This window comes from Cynoglossus semilaevis, chromosome 8 (assembly GCF_000523025.1).
Source record: "Cynoglossus semilaevis isolate Cse_v1.0 chromosome 8, Cse_v1.0, whole genome shotgun sequence".
Classification (NCBI taxonomy): domain Eukaryota; kingdom Metazoa; phylum Chordata; class Actinopteri; order Pleuronectiformes; family Cynoglossidae; genus Cynoglossus; species Cynoglossus semilaevis.
The window spans coordinates 10,862,356-10,886,717 of NC_024314.1; the positions used below are offsets into that span (position 1 = coordinate 10,862,356).

The 24,362-nt window shown below is 41.7% G+C and overlaps 2 protein-coding genes across 2 annotated transcripts in view; both read right to left on the reverse strand.

The window, feature by feature from the left end:
• Positions 1–125: 125 nt before the first annotated feature.
• Positions 126–5,377, reverse strand: ercc4 (excision repair cross-complementation group 4). Its single transcript, XM_008314766.3, has 10 exons — positions 5,024–5,377; positions 4,599–4,779; positions 4,261–4,456; positions 3,976–4,183; positions 3,369–3,549; positions 3,146–3,271; positions 2,933–3,037; positions 1,849–2,503; positions 1,334–1,446; positions 126–1,250 (listed from the first exon to the last, which is right to left on the reverse strand). The coding sequence occupies exons 1-10, from the start codon at positions 5,198–5,200 to the stop codon at positions 493–495; spliced, it is 2,700 nt and encodes an 899-aa protein (XP_008312988.1). The 5' UTR covers positions 5,201–5,377; the 3' UTR covers positions 126–492.
• Positions 5,378–17,693: 12,316 nt separating this feature from the next.
• The window catches only part of cpped1 (calcineurin-like phosphoesterase domain containing 1), a 27,682-nt gene continuing 21,013 nt past the window's right edge, over positions 17,694–24,362 (reverse strand). The window contains exon 6 of the mRNA XM_008314762.3: positions 17,694–20,181. Coding sequence (XP_008312984.1) covers positions 19,955–20,181 — 227 coding nt within the window. The 3' untranslated portion in view covers positions 17,694–19,954. The remainder of the gene's footprint in view (positions 20,182–24,362) is intronic.

Genomic DNA, 24,362 nt, shown 5'->3' on the forward strand with positions numbered 1-24,362 from the left:
AGGGACCCCAGGGACGATGACCATTCATTCATTACATTGAATATTAAAACATCCTGATTCCAATATTGGGGGGGGGGGAGTATAAAGAGTATAAAATTGTACAAAAGCTTTAGTCGACCAATAAGTCTAACACAGTCTGTCCGTATCTTTAATTCATCATGTAAGAAAAATATTTCAATTTTCCAAAGATAAAACTAATCACTAGATGTTATTCCTGAAGGCTAGGATTATTTATTTAATAAATACCATTAGTACATATACCATTAGAACATATAGAAGTCCATTGTTTCAACGTTTAAATATTTATCAAAGGTGGTATTAAAAATGTTTTGAGTTTGAGAATGAGTTTGAGAATTTCAACACATTAACTGAGTAAATTACACAATTTCTCCTACAATAGAAAACTAGGCAACTACTTCACGATAAAAATATTCAGTTTCACTAGGAATTGCTGATGTGTACACGACTTCACATTTCATTTCATTTGCAGAATTATTTCTTCTTCTCTTTGGACGTCTGTCTGTTCTTCTGCACGGGAACAGGAACGTCAGCTACATTATGCAGGAAGTCATACAGTAATTTGGCATTTTGGGTGTTCCCCAGAATTTCTATAAGTCTTTCCTGACTGAGTCTGACTAAGTCAGCCAGACTGTCAGCGTTTTTGATCAGAGACCTGTAATTTTTAGTACTAACTCCAGGCATTTTTAGTAAAAAGTCATAAGGTCCAGGGTTGTAGAGTGACGCCGATTCGGTCACAGTGTCGGACTCTGCTGTGATGGCCTGGGCCGCCGTGGCGTCTGGTTGAGGACGTCCTTGCTTCAGCTCCAGGAAAAGGTCAGCCGTGACGTGTGGGGATGGACACCAGAGAATCCGGAGACGAGGGAAGTGCAAAGTGAGAAGGGTGAGTTTTGAGGAGATGTCATTGGATGATATATCATTACGGAACTCTGTGCGTGCCGCTAAAGAGAACGGCTTGGCTGGGTCAAACTCAATCAGCAGCACCGGTTTCCTGTAGTAGCGGGTCATGGAGAGACACTGGGTGTAGAGGCGTCCGCTCTGCAGTGAGCCAATCAGATCACTCACACTCTTCCGCTCCACGCAGATGTCCGGGGTAAGGATGTAGTCTCCCACTTCTAAGGTGACGGGTTCGATGTCCAGTCCGCGGCGGTGCAGCAGGGAGGGCAGTTCACTGCGGAACTCTCGCATGTCCACGATGACTCTGGATGGTTCTTTGGGCTGCTCCTGACCTCCTAGGGTGAAGGAGAAATAAACAACAATTAAACACCTTTTTAAGACAAAAACAAAGGTTTAAAGGGTTTGGATATAAACCCACCTGCTTTACGGGTGTTGGTCGTTGCATTAGCGGGCTCCAAGTTTCTAGCGAGATCTAGGTTGGTGTCCTCTCGTCCTTCCCTCTCCTCTGGAATGACCATAACAGCCTTTTCCCTGCAATTGAACAGGATGGGACGGAGAAGGAGAAGGAGGGAAGAAAAAAAAAATCAACAATTTATCCAAAATGTTGCAGTGATGTACATAAAGTTAGACCACCCAATAAAGATTTGTTTTCCCCAAAATGAATCCTTGAGACACTTGGAATTTACGATTCCAGCTCCCAGGTTGAGTTCTTTATTCTTTAGGAATTCCCTTTAGGAGTTCCAGATAGACCTTTTATCTGTTTTTCTTTCAAAATGTTTTGCTAAAACAACCACAGAATCTGAGCTGCAAGTACAGTATATTGTAAATTTAAAAGCTGAGTCATCTTTTTTGACATGTCTGGTAGAAACCTATAAACTTGGCATGGCCCAGACCTTATACACCAGTGTATGGAGGAAATGTACTTCTTCTTACCTGATGAGGTGTTCAAAGGCCCTCTTTTCTTTAGAGAGTGCTGTCAGGTACTTCTGCTCTTCTGTGGAGCCTCCATAAATGAGGAAATAAACCCGGAGAGGTTTTCCGGGTCTGCAGGCTTTGTAGATCTCCAGTTGTCGCACAAAACTCACTTCGGCATCGTACAGCACCACAAAGCTGGGCTCCACCTCGTGCAGCACCCGTGTCAGGCTATGGGGGTCACTGCAGCCTTTCAGAGGGTGGATAACGGTCAGTGGCTCCTTCAGGATGCCGTAGTAAGCGTCTGAGGACAAGTCCAACTTCATTTGCTCTTCCTCCTCCTCCATTAGATCCTCTTCATCCTCACTGCTGCCCAATATGAGTGCCTCCTTTGACTCTTCCTTCCCCACCATCTGGGTCAGGGTCAGCGATGGTCTGCTTTTACTCTTTGTCCTGGTGATTTTCTTCTGTATAGGTTCCTTCCCCTTGGTTCCTTTTTTGAGGCCATTTTTATCTTTTCTGTGCAAGTCCAAGTGTAAGGAAGCAGCAGCAGCAGAGTCTCTTTTACCGACTGTACGTGCATAGAGCCTGTTGAGCAGCCAATCACTGCCATGTCTGATGTACTGCTGCAGCTGGGCACAGGTTCGATCATCACTGGCGCAAATCAGCACTCGACCTGGAAGTAGAATCAAAACTGGTTCACATTCCAAGCACCATGTCTTAAATAAAAATAAACCTGTAGTCATTAACATTCTGGAATATTCTCTGTTTCTGCCTTCAACCTAGTGAAATGGTAGCTTTCTACCTTTGATATTTATATCTGTTCATTTGTGTTAAAGTCATTTTATGTAGAAGCTCAACATGGGACACAACTTTTGGGTGCTTATTATTATTTTATATAAAAACAGATAAATGATCATTTCAAGAACATAATAAAAAACACTCCACAAAACAAATATGATATGATTTAAATGCAATTCAATGTCATAGTGTTTCCATGTACTTGGTACTACTACTTTGGTAGCAAGGTGATACAACATGATGCGTAAATACTACTGTTATTACATTTTATATCTTTGTTTCCATCTCTACAGTGACCTCTGACCTGGCTCCAGCTGAGAGTTTTTGTTCTCCTTCTCAATCTCTTTCAGCACCTCGGTCAGAGCCTCCCACTTTGGGCTCTTCTCCAGCACCAGCTGTCGTTTTACCTCTGTATATATATATAAAAAAATAAATCACATTATACCTATATTATTTCATATCATTATCCAAACACACAGAGCAGGTAATAATTCTCAGTGTAACTACAGATGCACACCTGATGCACACTTCTGTTTCTCTGCTTCTGCTCCGACTTTCAGCTTCTTCTTGCTCTCGCTGATGCGATACACTCGACTCCTTGCATTCACAAACATGGAGGTACTGGAGTCCAGGAACAACCAGCCTGCAACAGCAATTATACACAGTCAGACACAGTTGGTTAGAATCATTCAGAGAACAAATCTGTAATTATAGTAAATCCCCCGAACAAGGACGACGACCTGAATTGAAGCCAAAACTTTTCTGGCTGGAGCGCAGAGACTCCAGCAGATTGAGGAAGGTGATGCAGTCGTACTGGGTGAGGTAGAGAAGAAGAACCCTCAGCACCTTTAGGTCCTGCACCAGGGCCTTGGTCTTGGCACCTAGCTGGTGCCAAAGGGGGTCCAGATAGTGGCGTATGGTCTAGATGGAGCAAATATAATCCAAAGCTGTATTAATACACTATCTTTATGAGTCAGTACTTAGCCCACAGACCTGAGTGTACCAATACTGCAACTAATTAAATTAGCCCAAATACAATTAATTACAATAACCCAAGGTAGATTCCTTCATGGTCTCCTTGGTGTATAGCACCTTATGTGAAGTGTAATTTATTTTGGTTCTACTTCTCACTTCTACAATACACAGCAAAGGAATGTGTTTTGTCTTAAATACCAGGGACAAAACTATTGAGATAAATATTGAGATTTAGCAAAAAAAAAATAACTATTGAGATAAATATTGAGATTTAGCAGAAAATATCAAAATAGGATTTTTTAACATCAACCAACTGAATATAAAGACAAAAAAAATGTATCGCCGGAGAAGATAGAGACCACAGCTTGAGACCTTTTCAAATGCATTTCCCAGTGTGTTTTCTAGAGACAGGTCCTCAGCCTCCAGGGAGGGGTTGTACTGCTTCAGTTCCTTCAGACAGGCACCCATGATGTCCAGGATGGAGCTCTGAATGGCCCTCATAGTTGGTGTGAGTGATACGTGAAGCTCCACCACCTCTGGCTTATGTCTGTCAAGTGCTGAGTTCACTGAGGCCTGGAACCTGGTGGGTGAAGCAGGTGTATCAGCACTTCAATGTTTTACTTTTCATGTGATTTGTAATACTTAGTCCTGGCCTACCTGGGCCAGAGGTAGAGCTTCTTGACAAAGAGGTTCCTCATCACACGCTCCACCTGACAGAAGCCTGAGGAGAAGGCTGTGGCTTTGTCAGTGAAGGCTTTGATGAAGCCGGTTTTATTCTTTTGTCTGAACAGACGGAGGATGAACGCCTCCTGACACGACTCAATGATCTTATGAGCACGATACACCAGGATGCCTGAGGCAAGGCAGAGAAGGAAGGACAAAACAAATCTAAACTTGTGCAACATGATACCAAGCAATAAATGTATGAATTTAAATGAAGTTATGACTTATATGACTTAAACGACTCTCTGAGGACTTAGGTCCAGATCTGTTACCTGAAATGAGGTGAGCCGGGATGCGGTCAGTCAGGAAGTCCACCACCAGGATTCTGCTGGTCACAAACAAAACTCCACCCTCTGTGTAGACATTATAACGCTCTGTGCTGTGAACATCACTGGTCACCATCCTGGGCAGATGGTTAACACCCTCCACACGCAGCTGCTCCGTGAAATACTCCTGAGAAGGGCGAATAATAATAATAAAAAAACATATGAAAATACTTTTCGAAGTGAAATACCTTATGTTGGATCCATTTTTAAAATAAAATGATCATTCGCTAGTCATTTCACCACTGTATTCTCTGCAGGACAATTCTATCGTTTGCAAGAAATCTCTAGAGCAACAGGCAGGGTTTTATAAAAATTTCAATTTTAGGATTAGCTACATCTAATTTCCAAGAGAATCCAATTCAACTCCAAACCTGTTCAGCTGTGGTTGTGTTCAGCAGCAACACTAGGGTGTCCTGTTCGGAGTAAACCCTCATAAACTGCAGTAGAATGCGGTCAATTCCCAGACCCTCCGCCACCACCAGGAGCCCATCACTGCCGAACAGACTCAGGAACATTTCTGTCTCAAACTCCAACAGAGGAGCCGCCATGGCGGGAAAATCAGCGGTATGTTCTGTAGGCAGCAAAGACTAAAAGTATGCCGTCTCTGTCGGTAACAAATATCAGCTAAAAGGCGAGTAAAACATTGTGAGACAGTCACAAAACAACTGTTAACGTATGTGGCTTCTTGTTTTGGAACTGTTTTTCCGGTCACGTGATTAAGCAACGAGACGCCATTCACTGGCGTCTTATCTAGCACTCCCTCTATCGACTTGGGGTTGAATAGCAGTTAGAAAGGCCAGTTCTGTGTTCGTTCTATATTTACAAGGACGCACTGCGAAAGTCAGAATGAGAAGAGATTAACCCAAAAGAGTTCAAATTTTAAGTCCAAGTCAGTATGGATCCACAGTTCAGTGAACCGAGGCACGTCCAAAACAGTTAAAGCTATTAAATAACAGTGGGAATGCTCTTTGTTCTAAAGCAACATGTTTAACAGTGGGAATGCTCTTTGTTCTAAACATGTTTCGTTTGGGTTTTGGTTTTGTTTTTTTACATTTTTTCCTGAGTCTGAGAGTTTGCACCATTTGACTCTTACATTTCTTAAAACTGCTGAAGGGAGAGTTTCTGCAGTCGAGTCAGCAACGAGCATGACCCTGAAGATAACAGGACACATGATGTCTGGCCTTGTCTGTGCACAGAGAAGCAGACACGATGATGTGAAGGCAAGGCTAAAATGAAAGGCAGTGTGGGAAGAAAAACGAGGCTCTGCCTTAAAATGTGATGTCAAAAGAGAGAGACGTTCTCAGAATTTTCTGTCAACTGTAAAAGATCAAAATAGATTAATTATTAAACACACAGGTGGCTGAAAATGAATGTTTCTGTTAGGGTAAGTTCCCCCCCTCCCACTTAATATGAACAACACATATTTTAATACAATAGGTAGAAATGTTCAAGGTGCAGTTCTGGGGCACTAGGAAACTTCCTAGAGTTGCTTTTTAACGGTGCACCAATAAATAATATTAATAAAAAAACAAACAGATTTTTATTTTGTTTGTTTTTCTGTCAAAACATTAAATTTTCTGGAAATGTGTCAGTTTGACATGATTTCTTTGTGTCCAGATATCTTCTTGGTTAACCCTTAGCTTATGTATTAGCTGTTAGCTTTTTGTTATATTTAACCGTACTGCTCTTTTGGCCTAATATTTATTCATCTTTTAGCAACTTGGAGTGGTCACAATGTCCTGCAATAGCAAAAAGAAACCTCTAGGGTGCAGTGCAGGGCTTCTCGTCTCACACGAAACCTACGCGTGTCATAGAGAATAAGACAAAAAAAAAAAAAGAGAGAGAGAGACAGCGTTTGTGCTTTTCGTCCTCCTGTGGGACATCATCGTCTTCATCTCCACGGAAGGATGAAGGCATGAAGAAGGACGTTCAAATTCAGCAGCAGCAGCAGCAGCAGCAGCAGGGGTGGTGAGAGAAGGAAACACCAAAGTGACTCCACTGTTATTACATTGCTATGGAACATGAAATTGAATCAAATGATCCATAACTGCGCTGGGAGGAAAGGGAGAGTTTCAGTGGAGGGTCTGTGGCAAAAAGTGCTCATTTATTTCCTGTTCTCACCAATCAGGATGGAGACAGAAAAAAACAAAACAGTGAACAATTAGGAGCTGAGGTTCATTCCTGATCTCACGGTGTGGTCTGGCACCACTGTAAATGAGAGGAGAACAGCTTGAAATTGATGGGCAGGCTGGAGGATAAAATAAGATGAGATACTTAACACTGCCTGCCTGTCTGACTGCAGTGTGGGAGGGAAATGAGAGAGAGAGGGAAGGAAGGATAGAGGAAGAGAGAGGGAGAGGGAGCTAAAAGCCCGATAACATCCCTCCAGCCCTCATTAGGAGAAAAGAGAGATGCAGCAGGGTTAGGTTGTAAATGGAAGGATGAGCCTCAGAGCTAAAGAGGTTCTGACTGAGGGGGTAAAGACCCAGAGACCCAGTCTGGAGGTGAACACTTACCTTTTGACTAACACTGACTAACACAAGATTCCATTTTCTTCTTCACTCCCTTCTACATATTTTGGCTAAACCTTTGGCACTGTTTTGAGGTCTGACATTTGCCACTTAATATTAATCTGTAATATTTCCTTTTTTCATCTTTTCTCATTAGAAAGTAAAACAAACCATGTGAACAATGCTTAGCTCACAAACACACATTTCAGTGGATTCATTACCACAGAGGACGGAGGACGGCTGATGGAGATGCTACGTGTGCTGTAGTCAAGACCCTGGGTACTTCAGCCCCTCAGTGACATGAGAGCAGAGGTGAAATTGCAGAGCCGCGCGGCTGCAAGTTCCCACACTGGGATTGTGACACCTTAATATCTGAGGGGTGATGAAGTAAAGATGAGGGCGAAGGTGTGGGTCTCTGTTTTCAGGACAGGCTGCAGCAGTCGGCCCTCGTCCGCCCAGCTTCACTGTAATGACACAGACAAGCAACAGCTTTGTTTACGCAGCAGTGGAAGATTAACAAGAGCAACCAGACCTAGATTCTGTTTTTTTTTTTCCAAACCAACGCTGCAATTTGCATACATTAGCAGTGACAAAAGAAATGATTGAACATCAGAGCAGAGGGGAAAATAACACCACTCCATGGTTAAACAGAGCATGTGAAAAAATATGCTTTGGAAATTAGATGGAAAATTGAATTTACGCAAACGTATGGCCTTTATAAAGGACTGGAACAAGTGCTGCTGCCTGTCACGTCCACTCCTGTAAATCAGTGTGAGGGCAGAGGCCAATAGAAGGGAAGGACCGTGGTGTTAGAGAGGAAAAATGACCGAAAGGGAAAGAAACAGAGGTAAACAGAGGAAGTTGTTTTTTCTCCTCTGTATGTAATGTTTGAAAAACACTGACATAATGGCTGCTTTTGTCATATGGATATTTTGCATGAATAATTCAAAGGTTTTTGCAGAAACGTGAGAGGACAGAAAATATTTCACTCGTGCATCAGAAAAAAACGACTGCTATGTGTGTCTGTGAGACAAAAGGAGAGAAAAAAAACCCCATGGCTAGTTGGAGTGAGATCATGTGAGCGAGCGATGAAAGGACGGTGTACTTTTGAAATTCTAAAACACACACAATCACAGAAATACCCACAACGCAGAGGGATTCACGTGCACGTCTTTCAGGACTCTCACACGCACCCAGTGGCAGGAAGACTCTCAGTTTAATGTTGTGGCCCAACATTTCCTTGTGTCTATAAGACCTATAAATCCTCATACCTGGCAGATCTGAGGGGCCCTCACTTATCCAGTGGATGCGAAAAAGTCACATTCGCAACCTTTGCATTTGTCAGGTCCGCAGAAAGAGGGGGCAGCAGAGGGTGCAAGAGCGAAACCAAAGGAGAGAGGTAGAGATCACAGAAGCTCAAAGGGCGATTTAATCTCTGACCGGTGATCTTCTGCAGTGGGAAGACATCCATCTCTCTTTCTCCCTGTGTTAGTGTGCAGCCCTAGGTGTGTAGGTGTAGGTGAGGATTGGAGGTTGGGTGGAGAGGGGAGGGGAGGATGCTTGGACTGAATTTAAAAACAATAGGAGTGTTGTTGTTTTCACAGATGCAGAAGGTCTGTGAGGATGAAGGACTGAACCTCCTCACCCTGATGAAGGCGTCGTCGTCGTCGTCATCATCATCATCATCATCATCATCATCATCAGACTTGGAACTGTGTTTTAAACCTTCCAGTCCATCTGTCAGTCCATCCATCTCCAAAGTAAAGCTGTTTTTTTGGACAACTTTCTAAAATGTTGTAGAGTACAACATTGGTTTGTGCCGTTGTGTTTTTGTCTCCTTGTCCTGCAGATAAAACATTAGCCTGAAGCTACATCCACACAGGTGCTTCATTGTTTGTTTTTGCCAATTAGACACTTACAGATTGCATTTATTCACGCTGGCTATAAATCACCAGACATTTTCCTTTCCACAGCCAGATGTTTTGACATGTAATAGCTTTGGTGACAAATACACACGCTGATCCAGACTGAATAAATCAACACCGGCGTTTAATGGAGCCTCAGCTGAGCTTTTTCATGGACGACAGCTGGACTTGAAAATGAAAAAATGAACAAGACTGTAAATCCACAGACTGGGTGACGGACTTGGCAGCTGCTTATTCTTGGTGCACAGGTGCTTTTGTGACGCCTCACTCCTTATTTACATCACCAATAATGACATTAGCCACATCTGTCAGGACATTTACATGCATCAATATGCTACAGCTACAGCTCTAGGAACAATGGACCGTCTGAGTGGGACACAGTCCTCATCCTAAACCATGCAAGATTAACTGTTGACAGAAACATGTTCACGTCAGGGGATAATGTCTGGATTTTACTTCACAGTAGGACAACGGGTTAAAGTTTCAGGACATAAATAAAAAACAGCCAATTCTATTGACGTTGTTAGCTTTAGGCTACCTGCAGCTAGCCACTACCAGCAAAGAACACTGATAAAGCCTGCGGGTTCTACAGTTCTATTTCTAAGCTGATATTTTTTTGTTTTCCTTCAGTGATACTGGTCCAGTATAAAACTACTGAAACAGTGTTGTTTTTTTCTAATTTCATCTACATGTAGGCTACTATGCAGTATTTTTACCACAACAAATGAAAGTCTGCCTTAAAGAGAGCAGGACTTAAATTCTAGTTACTTTTCATTATGTCTGGGGACACCACTCTATTCCCAGAATAGCTAAAGCTAATTCTAATTAGCCGTTATCACAGAAAAGGCACGTGTTGGAGTCTGTTTCCCAATTATCACCTACATCTATATATAAGTGAGTCATCAGTGAGATATGTTGGGGGCCAACTGCAGTAACTGTAGTAACAACGTGCTGAAAGCTATAATTTTTTATGCCTAATGTGATCCTTTATTCAAAACCATGTAATCACCTTGGAAGATCAGCAGGTTTTTATAATTAACATGTTGTGTAGAGCTGCATAATACGACTGATTTTAATTCAGGTCACCAAGCTAACTGGCTAACAAAGAACACGTCAGTGGACGTAAAGTGCTTCATGTGATTATCATTCCAGTTCAGTTCGTCCCAAAGGAGACGAGAGCAAGGAATTACATTCTTTTAGAAAACATCCAACGCATCATTTGCTCTCATTTTGACCTTATTCAGTTGAGGGGTAGAAAAGGAAGGGCAACGGCAGTAACTGGAGAATTCTAAATAGGACAACAAGGAATTGATTTATAGAAAAAGTAAATGAAAAAAGAGATGCTTATAATTTAAACACTGTACAAAAGAGTAAATATATAATCACAATACCAAGATACCAGGCCAGGGATTACTAAATGTAATCAATATATTTATTGGAAAATTAATTTAAAGATAAGTTACCATCTAGTAAGTTATTAACTTCAAAGTTTGACCTGGTTAATAACAAAAAACAATATAAAAAACAAAAGATCTAAAGTTTAACTAAGAAAATGGCTAAAAGTTGTCAAAACTCATTTTACACTAATTGTCTCAGAACATTCAAAAATAAAACCTGACAAAGTGCAACAACTGGCCCCCAGACCACATTTCTGACACATATTTTACTATAAATGACTGAGGCTATAAGAATAAGACAGTTAGTTATAAAGTGTAGACACAGCAGCAGTGAAGTAGCTGATGCAGTAAAGTCAAAGGTAAAGGAGGATTTCACAGATTAACATTCCTCCATAATTCCCTCTAATCCAAACACTAACACAACAGCATGAAGTTCAGTCTAATTGAGAAGAAGATGAAAGCTGATCATATGCAGCGTGTGTGTGTGTGTGTGTGTGTGGGGCGGGGGGTATGTGGATTAATGAATATTGTTTTGTTGCAGTGCACATACGTGTTTGTGTGTGTATGAGAGGGTAATTGTTAGTGCGTGTGAAGCCCCTGCTTCATCAGTGGAGGCTCGCTATCACAAGAACCGCGTTGGATTGGATTTTCTCTGTTTTAATCTGCACGCCTCTATTTTTGATGGTGGCGCTGGAGCTCAGTTAATTACAATCAAGGATTAGATTTGAAGGTAAACATGTTGAAGGCATACAGTCGCCGTCATGAACACAGGGAGGTAAAATCAGAACTATATGACCTGTGAGTGGCTCTTAGAGCTGGGGCATGTGCTTTTATGCATGTACTAAAAGGCTCATTCAGAGCAGTACACATGTCAGGTCTAAGGAGAATGTACATCATTACTGAGGCAAATGTTGTTAAATGTTCTATTACAATACTATGTACTAAATCGAATGTAAAAAAAATTAAGACAAGGACGTATACCGTTTATCTATCTTTTGGCTAACTTTAGCCTTATTGATTAGCATTTAGGTATTTCTAAGCTAGATTTTAACTTGGTAACTTGGCAGCTGGTGGACTCGAACCTGACACCTTCCGGACACTAGTCCGCTTCCTTGACCACCAAGACACCACTGCCCCAGCATTTTGTTATAGTTTTGGTAATTAGCTTTTCTGCAATATCTAGGGGTTACAGTTACATCCTTGATATATATTGATGAACTTTAGCTGTTTTTCTGTTTCTACGGCCATCTTTTGTGATCTCCTGTCAAATGTTTAAGGTCCATTCTACATCATTATTAGAGCTGTTACATACACAATGTCTATCTCTTTACCTACTGTAGCTTTATTGGGCTAGAAATTTAGCTATTTCTGAGCAAATCTTTTGTTAGTTTTCATACTTTTGCAATATCTAAATACTTTATAAACCTTTTTCAAACAGGTATTTTGCAAAACCTTTAGTCAACTGTACAGAGTAAATCCTATTTCTAGTTTTGGAAACTGTTTCATCTGGGTTGACTAACTTTTAGTTCATTCTGATCTGATGTTGTAATTATGTTGCAGACATTATACTGTTTTGACTATTGACCATTTTCACACTACGTTGTTTTTTTTGGTGTAAACTTTTATTATTTCTAAGCCAACTTTCTGTTTACTATATGATGTTCTCCCCACAGTTTATTGCTCACTGGGAAGACTCCTTTAGAGTTGAAGCCGACTGTAATGGCACGTAGGTGAGCCGTCATTTGGTAAAGCAGGAGCCACAGCTGACAGACAGGCACAAAGTCAGACTGTCCACCTGAAGTCATTTCAGCTTCACCTCTACGTGTGTGTGTTATTATATACGTCTGGAGACATCATGACAACATGAGAGTGTGTGTGTTATCCTCTCTCAGGAGATAATGGGAACTCACTTGTACGGTGCTGTTACACTTTGCTGCTCCTCGGGGGTCGGAGAGAAGAGATGCAGATGCAGCAGCAGCAGCAGCAGCAGCCGGAGAAAGAGTGAATGTGGATCACTTCAGGGTCACAGGTCATGCCTTTCAACTGCACCAGAGTAAATAAAGTACTCACAATATTACATCATACACTTGACAAATGTACATATTGAAAACCTCTAGTTAAAAAAAACAATGAATTTATGTGCCACTTAATATCACTGTACTGTCAAACGTCCTCCCTGACACCCGTCCCCACCCACCTCAACCTGCCTCCACTTTCTTCACCTTTTTGTTCCACTGTCCATTACTTGGCATGATAAATCCAAGGACCATGAAGTGATCTACCTTCACCCCTGTCCTCCCTCCCCCCCCCCCCAACCTACTTCCATCTACACCTTTCCACCTTCTTCACACTCATTCTTACACATGTACCCTGTCCTTCTGCTGACCTTCCTCCTCTTCTCTGCAGGACATACACTGCTGCAGTATTGTAGTGATGGTGTGTACCACCAGTTGTGGACATCATGGACACAGAGGTAGCTGATCTGAGCAGCAGGTCTGCAGGTGATGAACCTGATCATATAAATGACGACATCAGTATCAGGCTAATGTTACACCTCAATCTCAGGGACCGCTGACCAAGACCTACAATGAAACATGTTGTTTTATGAATCTGCTCATTTGTGTTGTATAACATCACATGTTCATGTATCCGATGACATCAGTAACCTTGGCTTCTCCAGCTCTTTGTTCTTTTGGCAAAGAAAGGAAACCTACCCCGAAACTGAGAGAACAGAAATCACATGAAACAAAGTTCTGCATCAAATGGACAATACATTCTGCTTAAAGTTGTTTCTTGTTGTATTTCAGAAAATAATCAGCTTCATAGTCAATATATACATCAGTTCAAGTGATGTTTGTCAGTTCTCCCAGCAGTTTAAACACAGATCCATTTCTGTCCCAGAGCGACGGGGCCTTCACTCTGAGACAGAAATTCCACAAGTACAGAGACGCTGCGTGTCGTCTGAAGGACACAGGTGCTGCTTGTTGTCCTGATGAAGCACTCCTGTCTCGCTCTGCGTGGCTGCGTGCCTCACTTCCTGTGTGCTGTTAAATCACTGCACTCAGGCCTTTTCCAGTCGGCAGGTGGCTGGTTGTCAGGGAGGTTTGTGTTCTCCGTCCAAATAAACTGCTCCAACAATCCACCGGCCTCACTTTGAGAGAGTGGGAGTCCGGGTTGGTGGTGGTGTGAAGAACGGTGTTGTGGGTAAATGTCACCGAGAGCCTTCTGTTCCATATGTGACGTCGAAGGGGGGAGAAAAACTTCACCTTAACAGAACATTTATCTACAGTGTTGTTTGTTCTGCACAAAAAAACCCACACACACGATATAAAAAAACCAGAGCTGTAGGCAGTGAGGACGGGGTTGGTGATGAGCCTGTGGCCTAGTGGTAAGAGGATTGGGGTTTTTATCAGAGGGTCGTAGGTTTGATGACGTGTTTGTCCAAACTGACTGTCTAACAACGTGGCTCTGGATGTTGTGAGGTCAGCATAGGAACAAATGACCTTTAACCATCGAACACCATACATTACGTGAGTAAGGAAAACAAAAGACTGGGGTTCAAAAAACTGTTGTTCGTCAACGTTGTTGCTCCCTCAATGCAACACGGACTTTTTTCTACAAGACCAAAATCCTTGACAGAAGACGTTCAAATCAGGAGGAGCTCCAGAGATTCTCTGACGGAGGATGTGGAGAAATACCTTCAGAGACAGGTCTGAGAAGTCTTCAAATCCACTGGGGCCTCAGCAGAAAACAGACAAATGACAGTTAAATCACAACTAAATACAACAACCACTATCATATTTAATAACACTGTGGGGAGTGAGCAAACTGATACATATTGATGTCCATGAAGGACTTATTTGTCATAATGTTGCAACAGTTGGACTACATCTGTGAGCAGTCAGACTACATGTCTGAACACCAACCCACTGCATGGAATAATCTGAATCACAGGCCTTTCTGATCTCACTGAGCACCAGCATCATCAAAACATGCACCAGATTGGTCCCAGCCAGTTCTACCAGTCTGTCTCTCTGGCTCTGAGCCCAGAGGACAGGACAGGCCAGAGCAATGGATGGGCCTGTCGCTGGCTCTCTGTGGCCCAGATGGCCCGCTCTGTCAGTGGGCTCACCGCCAGGGGGAGGTGGACATCCTGACGTCAGGCCACGTTTGGGTATGCCAACAACCACTCCCTCACTCCCTCCCTTAACACCTGTGGACTGTGTGGAGAAATGACAGGGTGGTGGCGCTGGAGGCAGACCAAGAGTGTGAACTCTGTGTGTGTGTGGACCCGTGTACTTCAACAAGTGTGCGAGCTCACCGTGGATGATTTAGATTCCTTGGTGGTAAAAAGATTCTAAATTAGACATCTAATATTGAAGATGTGTTGACATCTAGTGGTGAGACTGAGAACCTGCAGGACTCACCCCTGACTAAATGCTGGGGTGTCAGGTACAGTCCTGGGGATATATGTGTTCATGCTTCCCAATCTACGATGTGAGATGTTGTTGGTTTAACTGGGACTGAGGTGAGGCCCACGTTGAAGTCTTCAACAAGACCTAAGTTGGTCCTGGAATACAGGTTTGATCAGAGACAGCCTGAGAGCTGTGAGACCCAGGTGGGTTCAGCCATTTCTGACTGGAGCTGCTTCTCACGCCACCACTGTTTTCTCAGACCTTTTGTGGCCAAGATACAGTCTTGACAGAAAACTTGCATCACACCAAGTAACTGTCCTTAAGGCATCAGTCAAATGGAAAGTCCATACAGAAAGACTGGTGTAAGGCAAGAGCGCCATTCATCCAGTGTGTGGTCGACATTCAAATGTTATTTCTATAAACATTTAAGCTGCAATGATCACCATTTAATGGAAACAATGGATGAGAGTCCTGAGAGCGAGGCCAAGATTTAGTTGAGAGTATTACTGTAATCACTTTGATTATAATATGTAGACCCCAGTACGGTTCTTCTTCATTATTTATTTCACTGATTGAACTGGTAGAGGGGAGAATTACTGCGTTGTAATAACACTATCTTTTCTCAGGCACAGAGCAGCCGCCACTACATCCATCACCAGTGAGCCCTTCCACATACTTAAGCTGATAATCATATCACAGAAATATACCGTAACTACACAAATCCATTTAGAAAAGCAATTCTCCGTTTATGTGTAATTTCTGATAGAGCTCTGGCGTGCGTCGTTGGTGTTTACTGCATAAATCTCCCATTTACTGGGACTCTTTTCAGACTCTGGCACGAAGAAATTTGAGCGAAGTGAAAACAAAAGTGGATTTGAGTCCTCGGGCTCTATACCACCGTTGATTTGTGTTGTGAAATGACTTTCTCTGTTCCAACAACAGGAGTGAGAGCCATCTCTCCAAGTGTGTAATTTAACTGCCTCCGCCGTCTTTGAGTTTGAAAAAACTTTGATGAAACTCAGAGAAATACCAGGGTTAGTCTCTCCTTTTTTTTGGAAGGGCTTGCATCAGCTCCCAATGTTCCTGGGATTTCATTAATGTGATGACCACTGTTGCCTTCCCACAGAGTAATGACAACTTCCTGGACTCAATTTGAAGCAATAAGAGTCAGGCCAACATGCTGCTGGTGTCTTCAGAGATTTCACAGGCCGACTTCTGCCATGTCAACACTACCGTGATGCCATTAAACTGTGAACCGCTTCCTCAGGGGTGATTAAAGGCTGCAGCCCCCATATGAACCTTAAGTGCACTTAAATATCTGTGTAGCTAGTTGTGTTCTCCTCGTCAGTCGGTGCTCGTCATCTGTCCTGTAAATAAAATGTAGGAAAATTATTTTTAAATGATTGTCCAAAAAGTCTAAGATCATGTTAAAATAAGGAAAGATCAAATCAAGACATTAACACAACAGAAAGGGAGCCTTAAGAGACTCAAGGATGTCGTAGCAGGGAGCCTTAAGAGACTCAAGGATGTCTGGATCCTTGAAGGATGGAAAAATATCTGATTTGGATGTTAAGATTAAAAAAAAAAAAACCCAGAACAAATCCAAAAGAAAAAACAGGAATTTTGTATATTATCAAACTAGTGATGACAACCAGCTTAATTAAATTGAATTTGGTTTAAAGTCTGGGAAAAACAACAAACATATTAGCTGTAAGACCTAAGATGTAGCCATGCAGCACAGACAGTTAGCCAAAACAAAGAAAAGTGGCTAGTTAGCAAGTAAAACTAGCTACAAATACTACAAAGGTCAAGCCAAAGGTCAAGCCAACAACAACAAACTGCAGACATTAGAGATGCACGTGGTTAAAGACCACTATGAAATCACAGCAGACAGAAATCTAATGAAAAGGACAGATGTGAAATGTTGACAGATTCAGGTTTAGATGAGGAGACGATCAGAGGAGCTGTGAATCCACTGAAGTTAACAGACACCTGTAGACCAGCGTTTCAGTGGACAGAAGGGGGCACTTTTTTTTACATGGATCAAAGACTGACACGACTTGTTTCAACTTTCAGAGGAAATAAAACACACTCAGCCACTTGAATACTAAAAACAAATCCAGACAAAACAAGGAGCTTGCAGTAGTTTACATCAGAAAATCGTTGACATCATAAAGGTAAAACTTGGGAGCTTCTTCAGTAACTTTCTTTGAAAGGCCCAGAAAGTCCACAGACAGACAACAAGAAATAACGTCAATTGAAAGAAAACAGTTCTGTTCCACCAGTCATCATGAACCGGAACAGCTTCGACAACCACAGCTCATTGACCCTCATAAACACCTGGACTCAATGGAAGTGACCCATTTGTGTCATTTATAGATTTCCAATCCAAATTTAAAATTGTTTTTAAAAAGCTGAGGTGCAAACAGAAACAAAGCAGTAAAATACAGCATGAGACAATCTGTGATGAAGACCTGATTCTGAACCCAGTCTCTGTAGACTGTAGTTGATCACATTTCAGCAAAATGTACAAACTACAACAGTTTACATTTGACAAGTGATTTTTTTAAATGATAAAAGTTGCTGAGCCTTCCTTGATGTCTCAGTACAAACGCCACTGATGTGATTTGTCTTCAACGGTGGTTCTCAAACTCTGGCAGTGGTACTACAAGTGGTACGTGGGCTTTCTCTGTTGGTGCATGATAATTTGGATTTTGTTGTTATTTACTTTGTGTTTTTGTGATGTTAAAGGCTAAAGAAGAGTTTTAGAACAAGACCAAACAAGAAGGTAATGAAAGTCAACTCCTTGTCAGTGTTCACAGCTCACCACTGCACTCAACCAGATGTGACCTCTGCTTTAACCCATCACCAAAGTGAACAGTGGGGGAGCAGAGAGTGGGGACGGTGACATGATCAGAGCACCTCAGTGGTGACTTGGCAGCTGGTGGACTTGAACCTGAAACCTTCTGGACCCAAATCCACGTCCTTAAAATTAACCACTAAGCCACCAGTGCTCTCTCTGATCTCAGTCTAGAATAAAAAAGGAAACCTGTGAATAGAGACGACACTGACCCAATATGACAGGAAAACATATGCAGAAATCATCATTTATGACAAAAATACAACCAATCATGTGAAAATCTCTGTGTTCAGTACGATGACTCATGACTTCTCGACAGCACCAGTCAAATCTTGTGATGCTTCAATGGTGAATCAACACACGTGTTGCAAACACAAACACGATGAGGTCGGTCAACAGGAGGATATAAGAACAGATAAAGGGAACAAGGTTCCCTCTCAGACAGGAAATGAAGGTGATGGACCGAGACGTCTTTCATACGTCACACTCATTATTAATTCTCCTCAGCCACAAACTCTTCCCCCGTTTCATCCTCCCTCCTCTGGCCATCGCACGTTTACTTTTGGAAAAATCCATGAGTGTGAAATGAGGTCAGTGATTGCGTTGCTGAGGGAAAATCACCTCCGATGGCTACCAGATCACACATGGACGCACTCACAGTATGGACACTTTTCACTAACGCTTGCTGTCTCTCTCTGAGACACACATACATGTTGCTGAAAGGTTGCCATGACAACTCTTACATTTTCAGTTGGTCAGAGTGAGGACGTGAGGAAAGTGTAATGGAGTAGAGTCACTTAGGGCATGAGAAGAAAGTCATTTTTCAAGCGGAAATGTCCCTTTAAAATCCAACTTCACCACATCGTGTTCCCACATAAATCTGCAGTCAGGAGGCTGCAACACCGTTCTGCTGTGTCGTCGGTCAAAAACTGGCTGGGAAAACGTGGTTAGAGCTGGTTTCATGGTGACATGTCGCACCTCGGATTTTGAATTAAAGCACAGCACCATGTTATAGTATTTTCATAACAAAAATAATTATTCATTTAAACTAATCCTTCTCAAACAAATCACAAAAATAAAAGAGCAATGTTCCACAGCCAATCTATTGGCAAGGAAACAAGAAGCTTTAGGGCTGTGCCCAACAGAGAAAATAAAAAAGACAGATGATATTATAATCTGTATAATTCAGATTACTCTAATACTTATTGGTACCATTTATGGTGTTCACCTTCTCCCTAAGTCTCCAAAGCTGGTGTGAAATTAACATCAACAACATGTGAAACCTACTGTGACCCCAGACAACAAATCTTTTTTTTTTTGGAAAACAGACAGAGAAAAGTGTTGCAATCACAAGAGCTACCAAGCTGTATTTTAATTGAAACCTTCACATTTGAGGTTTCTATTTCACCAGGATGGATAGGCTAAAGATTCAAAGATTTAGATCACATGTTATTCATTCAACTTTTCATGTTTGATACAACTTAGAATACTCTTTTTTTTACAGTACCATTCAGAAGAATAATCAGTGACGGAAGCGCTCAGAGGTAAGAAGTTGACGCTACATCTCTGTAATGAGTGAACACATTTAAAAAATAATGAACACCTAGATAACAACAGAGAATGTGTTGGTTTCATTCACTTGCATAGTTGGACTAACCAGGGGTCCTTGGTGGAAGACCAGATGATAATCCTTAGATCATTTCTTTGGGATTTTTGTCAGTGAACACATCCTGGTAGGTTTTATCTTGACTGATTAAATATAAATTTTACATCACCATATATCATCATATGGTGTAGTAGCATTGAAAAACACCATCATTTATGCTTCATTTGATTTTGTTAGATTTTCTTCTATTGATTAGTTTCTTCAGCTTGTCAATCTGACTAAAAAAATACAACATAATATAATTATTTAAAAAAAAGAAATTGTTACCCTTAGTTAAATTACACTGGTACACAGGCTACACATGTTTCCCTAAGGGCCTGGTACCCATGGTAACAATCTGGTCCAATATCAGCTTGGTACTTCTTTAAAGACTAGAACTTAACCTGAAGACTATGGCTGCATATCAAATATATTTTAGGCTTGTTCACGGTTAAAACACAGTTGGCTCAAGACTAACTCACGCCACTGTACCTGTAAATCCATTTCAAAGAGAAACAAAACCTTTCACTTCTGCTTCAGTCACCAGGCCTCACTCCTGCAGCAGCTTCCTGAGGTCTGGGTCTATTCCTTGTGTTCTGAGCTGCTCCAGGCTGTGGTAGCGATGAACGATGCTGTCGGCGGTCACCACCACCACCCTGACGCCATGGGTGTCATCGCCCAGCTGGCAGCCAATGGCTGAGCTCACCACCATGTCTAGACCATCATGGAAACCACCAGCGTTTCTGTGGTAGTGGCCTGAGAAGACGGCCTTTACCCCTGTGGCAAAAAGAGGGAAATGAAATGGTGACGAATTTAGAAAAGTACAACAATAATAATAATAATAATAATAATAATATATATATATATATAAATCCTTTGACCATATATAGTTTTTCTGTGTAACAAAGCAAAACGAGGACATTCCTGTAGAGCTGGAAGAGACTGTTTAAAGATAAACCTCACATTAATCTTTTCCACTGTCCTTTTTTTCTCACTTATTATAAATGAAATGGTATTATACACACACACACACAGACTTTATACAGGTAGTTCAGACAGTAATGATCAAAACAAGTGACTCAGTGTTTGGTGTTTAAATAGCTCACTTTGCAGTATCAGCAAAGCCTGCTGCGCCGTGAAATGATATTTAAAGTGCCAACCTACATTATGGTCCAATAGTTTCTAAGTTATTGTCAGTTGGTTTTAGGGATGTCATATAAAATAACGACAGAAGGAAACTACTCAGAATCATTCCTGTCCTCTCTCTTAAATGCAGAATGTTACAAAATAAACAGCAAATTATTAAAAATAAATGTTAGCCACCTGGAGTCTGGAACTGGAGGTCTCGGCCAAACCTCAGGGTCTTAATTTAAACTTCCTTGTGTCATTAAATGTATGATGAAGTATTAATTTAGGCAAATGCAGTTCAAAAGTTTTCAGACTGTGGCTGGAAAGTGCTGAATTAAAGTAACCTGCTCCTGGCACAGGGCCGCAGCTCGTCAGCCTCATGTGTGTTATTGGCCCCTTGAGGGACAACAAGGGAACTACACGCTGCGTGTTGCCCCGGAATTTCTGCATGATCTACTTTTAAAAACGAGGCCAACATAGTTCACTGAAGAGGGGGAGAGAGAGGACAGAAGGAGGAAGGAACGACAAAAAAGAAAGAAAGATTGAAAGATGAACAAAACATGAAAAGATAGTCCAAACGAAAAAAAGGAAAGACAGAAGAAAGAAACAAAGAAGAAAAGGAAGAATAATGAAAGAAATATGAAAAAAGAGAGAGAAAAACAAAGAAAGAAGAAATAAAACTACAAAAAACAAAACTGTTAAACTTTTAAATGTCAATGATTTATTTCACGTGAAGGAGAGTCAGGCTCGACTCTGGAGACACCTAGCAGAAAAAGTGGATAAATTACAGTCTGAGCATGAATAGAAATCACACTGGTATGCCCCAGAAAAGTACACAACAAAGACTTGGAAGAAAAAAAGAAAGAAAAAAAAGAAAAAAAAAAGAAAAATAAGCTATTTTTCCTGTCTCCACCCCGAGTCGGTACGACTGTGTCTTTACTTTCCAATAAAACTGCTCGGAATCGTCGAGCCTGCAGCGCCGCAATATCAAACAGCAGAATACAAATGTGACCCAAATTTATACCAATACTCAGAGCTATTTGAGGACAACTGTAGCACATGCAGGACCATTAAATAATTAATCTGCCATAGACTGGGACTGGTGCTTTAAGCCAGTACGAGCTGAGGCTAAATGAATTCACGACGTAAAGCTCGGGGCAGTACAGCAGGAAGCTCACCGTCCTGTGACTTGTGAATCAGCCTGCAGCCGCATCATTACAGACCGCACCCTTAATGAATGCCTTGCTGTGTACGGGGAGAGAAATTATAGCATCACATATAAGTTAAGCGCAGCTCTAGGTGAATAAATAGAGAAAGAAACATGGGCTCCACGCTGCCCGCTCTAGGTGAATAAATAGAGAAAGAAAAATGGGCAGACTCCACGCTGCCCTCCACTGTATCCCTGTTTGTTTTGTGTAGTTGTGCAGCCTTGATGTTGTTTGTAGCTGAGGGCTGAAAGGCCACAAATGCCCTTTATGCCTCCAGAGCTCCTCGCTCATTACTCTGTACCACTGTTTGTTTGTTTGTCTGCATGTGTGTGTGTGTGTACTCCTACACCTAAGAGTATTTCCCTGTCTCCTGTGAGGAAATGCTGCAGCTCATCTGCAATTAATCAGAGCATGAGAATGAAAACGAAACGTAGCCGCAACAAACGTGAGCCGGGGGAAATGTTTGACAGGATAAACTGATGACTCAGCAGGCAACGCCGAGGGAATGTTTGTTACAGCGTCCACAGGAGGACGGTGAGTTCTGTCACCTCATTAACATAAGGAGTTTGGAGGAGGACGCTCAGGCGGTCAGAGTCAAAAGTTGAAAACCGATGCTGTAATGATGACAAACGCAGCACCTGGAGAATCCTGGAAATCTTTTAAAGGCTGGAATAATTCAAATTTTAACCCCCCCTCAACAACTCCCAGTAATGCCTTGAGTATTCCTGCCTTCACATATAGTGTGTGGGAATGTGTAAGCGTGCATATGCAACCACGTGTCAGAGCGTCTGTGCTCTTTCGTCGTGTCTCTGTAGATCCACGGCCCACACACATGCCACAGGACACCACAGTACAGGAGCAGGAGCTTCTCCAACACGTACTACATGTTAAATATTCATAATATCTCTGTGTAGTGAAGCCTCAGGTTGAACATTTAGTATCAAGTCACACATGGACAAGTACTAGTCCCCTGCTCACTCCTGACAGCTCATGAAATCGTAAGTGATTATGCTGTTGTTGTTCAGCTCACTTTAGCCAATGCAGCCAAACAAAGTTAGTTGTAAAACTCAAATTTAATTATAACTGGAATTTCAACAAACAACAAATACTTGTGGAATTGTGTTTGGAGGTTTAACCTATAGTGCAGCCTAAGACACAGCACAAAAAAAAATGTTTTCCCTAGTGCAAGCAAGCTAACAGTCATCTTTAATGTTCAAATAAAACAGAAATGTTGGGAAGTGGAATGTTACAGATTCATCGAGAGTTTGACCAAATCTAGAATTAATGGTTCATCCACCACACGGTTATTATTGATACGGTTAGCCGGCTGTTAGCATGCTGGCTAATCAGCCTTGTTTGCCCTCAGTGACCAAATATGTCACGTCTTAGTGGTTGAGGAGTTCAGGTTCGAGTCCCACACACTGCTCCACGGGCGATTAAATTGCTCACTTTGGTGTGCAGTGCCAAAACGACACCTTTCTTTCCTTCATTTCCTAATGCCTCTGCGCCTGCATGAGGAGCTGCTAACTTTACACACCTGACTACATATTCATCCAGGTATCTTTAGATACCTGGATGAATATGCATTTTGTCTAATGTTGTGTCTACATTTGCATGCAGCTCACAAAAAGTCCCCAGAACTTTTTTTATTCAGTTCTGTTTTACTCTGTGTTGAGCAGGAAGTAGTTTTTCTATGGCTGTCATAACAGAATAGAGAGTTCCATTCAATCTATTAAATATAACTACATAAGTGGACAGAACTACTGGACAATTTTCTTGTCATGGAAATGGATTGTCTCACCCTGCTGCTTCTTCAGCTGGATGCAACAGAGTTCAAATGATCTCATAGAAACCATTAGGCGTAGTTATTACATCCTGGCCTGATTCCATTTGGTCACATGGCATTTAGAGTGGCCCCATTTTTAAAAGCACTCCACCTGGGTCTTCAATGGCAAAAAAGAAACATTTACTGAGAAAAAGAATTCAGTCTTTTTGGAAAAGAAAAGTATTTTCATTTTCCAAAACAGTGTCTGCATGAATAAAAGATAAACATCTGGAAAGACAATATAAAAAGGCAATAAAGAAGTTGAGAAAGGCATCTCTTCAGCAGGGTAGTCAGAAGATTAGGACGACCTTTGAAATAGAAACACAGAAACTAAATGGAGAAAGCATTTTATATCAAAGTGAGGCTCTGATTGTCTTCAAAAGAGCAAGGCAAATCACCTCAACTAAATACCTAGCATGTTTTAATTCTTTTTTTCTTTTTCTTTTTTTTACCCCAGTTCAACTAGGTTGAAATTTAATTGACAACATTTCTCACCCACAGTAACTCTGTTGACTGCAGGAGGTAGACTTGTCAAGGTTTCAGCAGTTTGTCTGGCGGGGCCAGGTTCTTGCCCTAAGTCTGTCTCTTAAGTGACTGGACTCTTGACAGCTATCACATACATATTTAATATTCAGCCACAGCAGCAGAAACACTCTTGACAGCTATCACATACATATTTATTATTCAGCCACAGCAGCAGCAGCAGAAACTGAAAAATTAGCAGCAGACAAAAAAAGAGCAGGGAAACCCGTCACAGACCAACTAAGAAGATAGACAGATCAACCCTTCATTTTGAG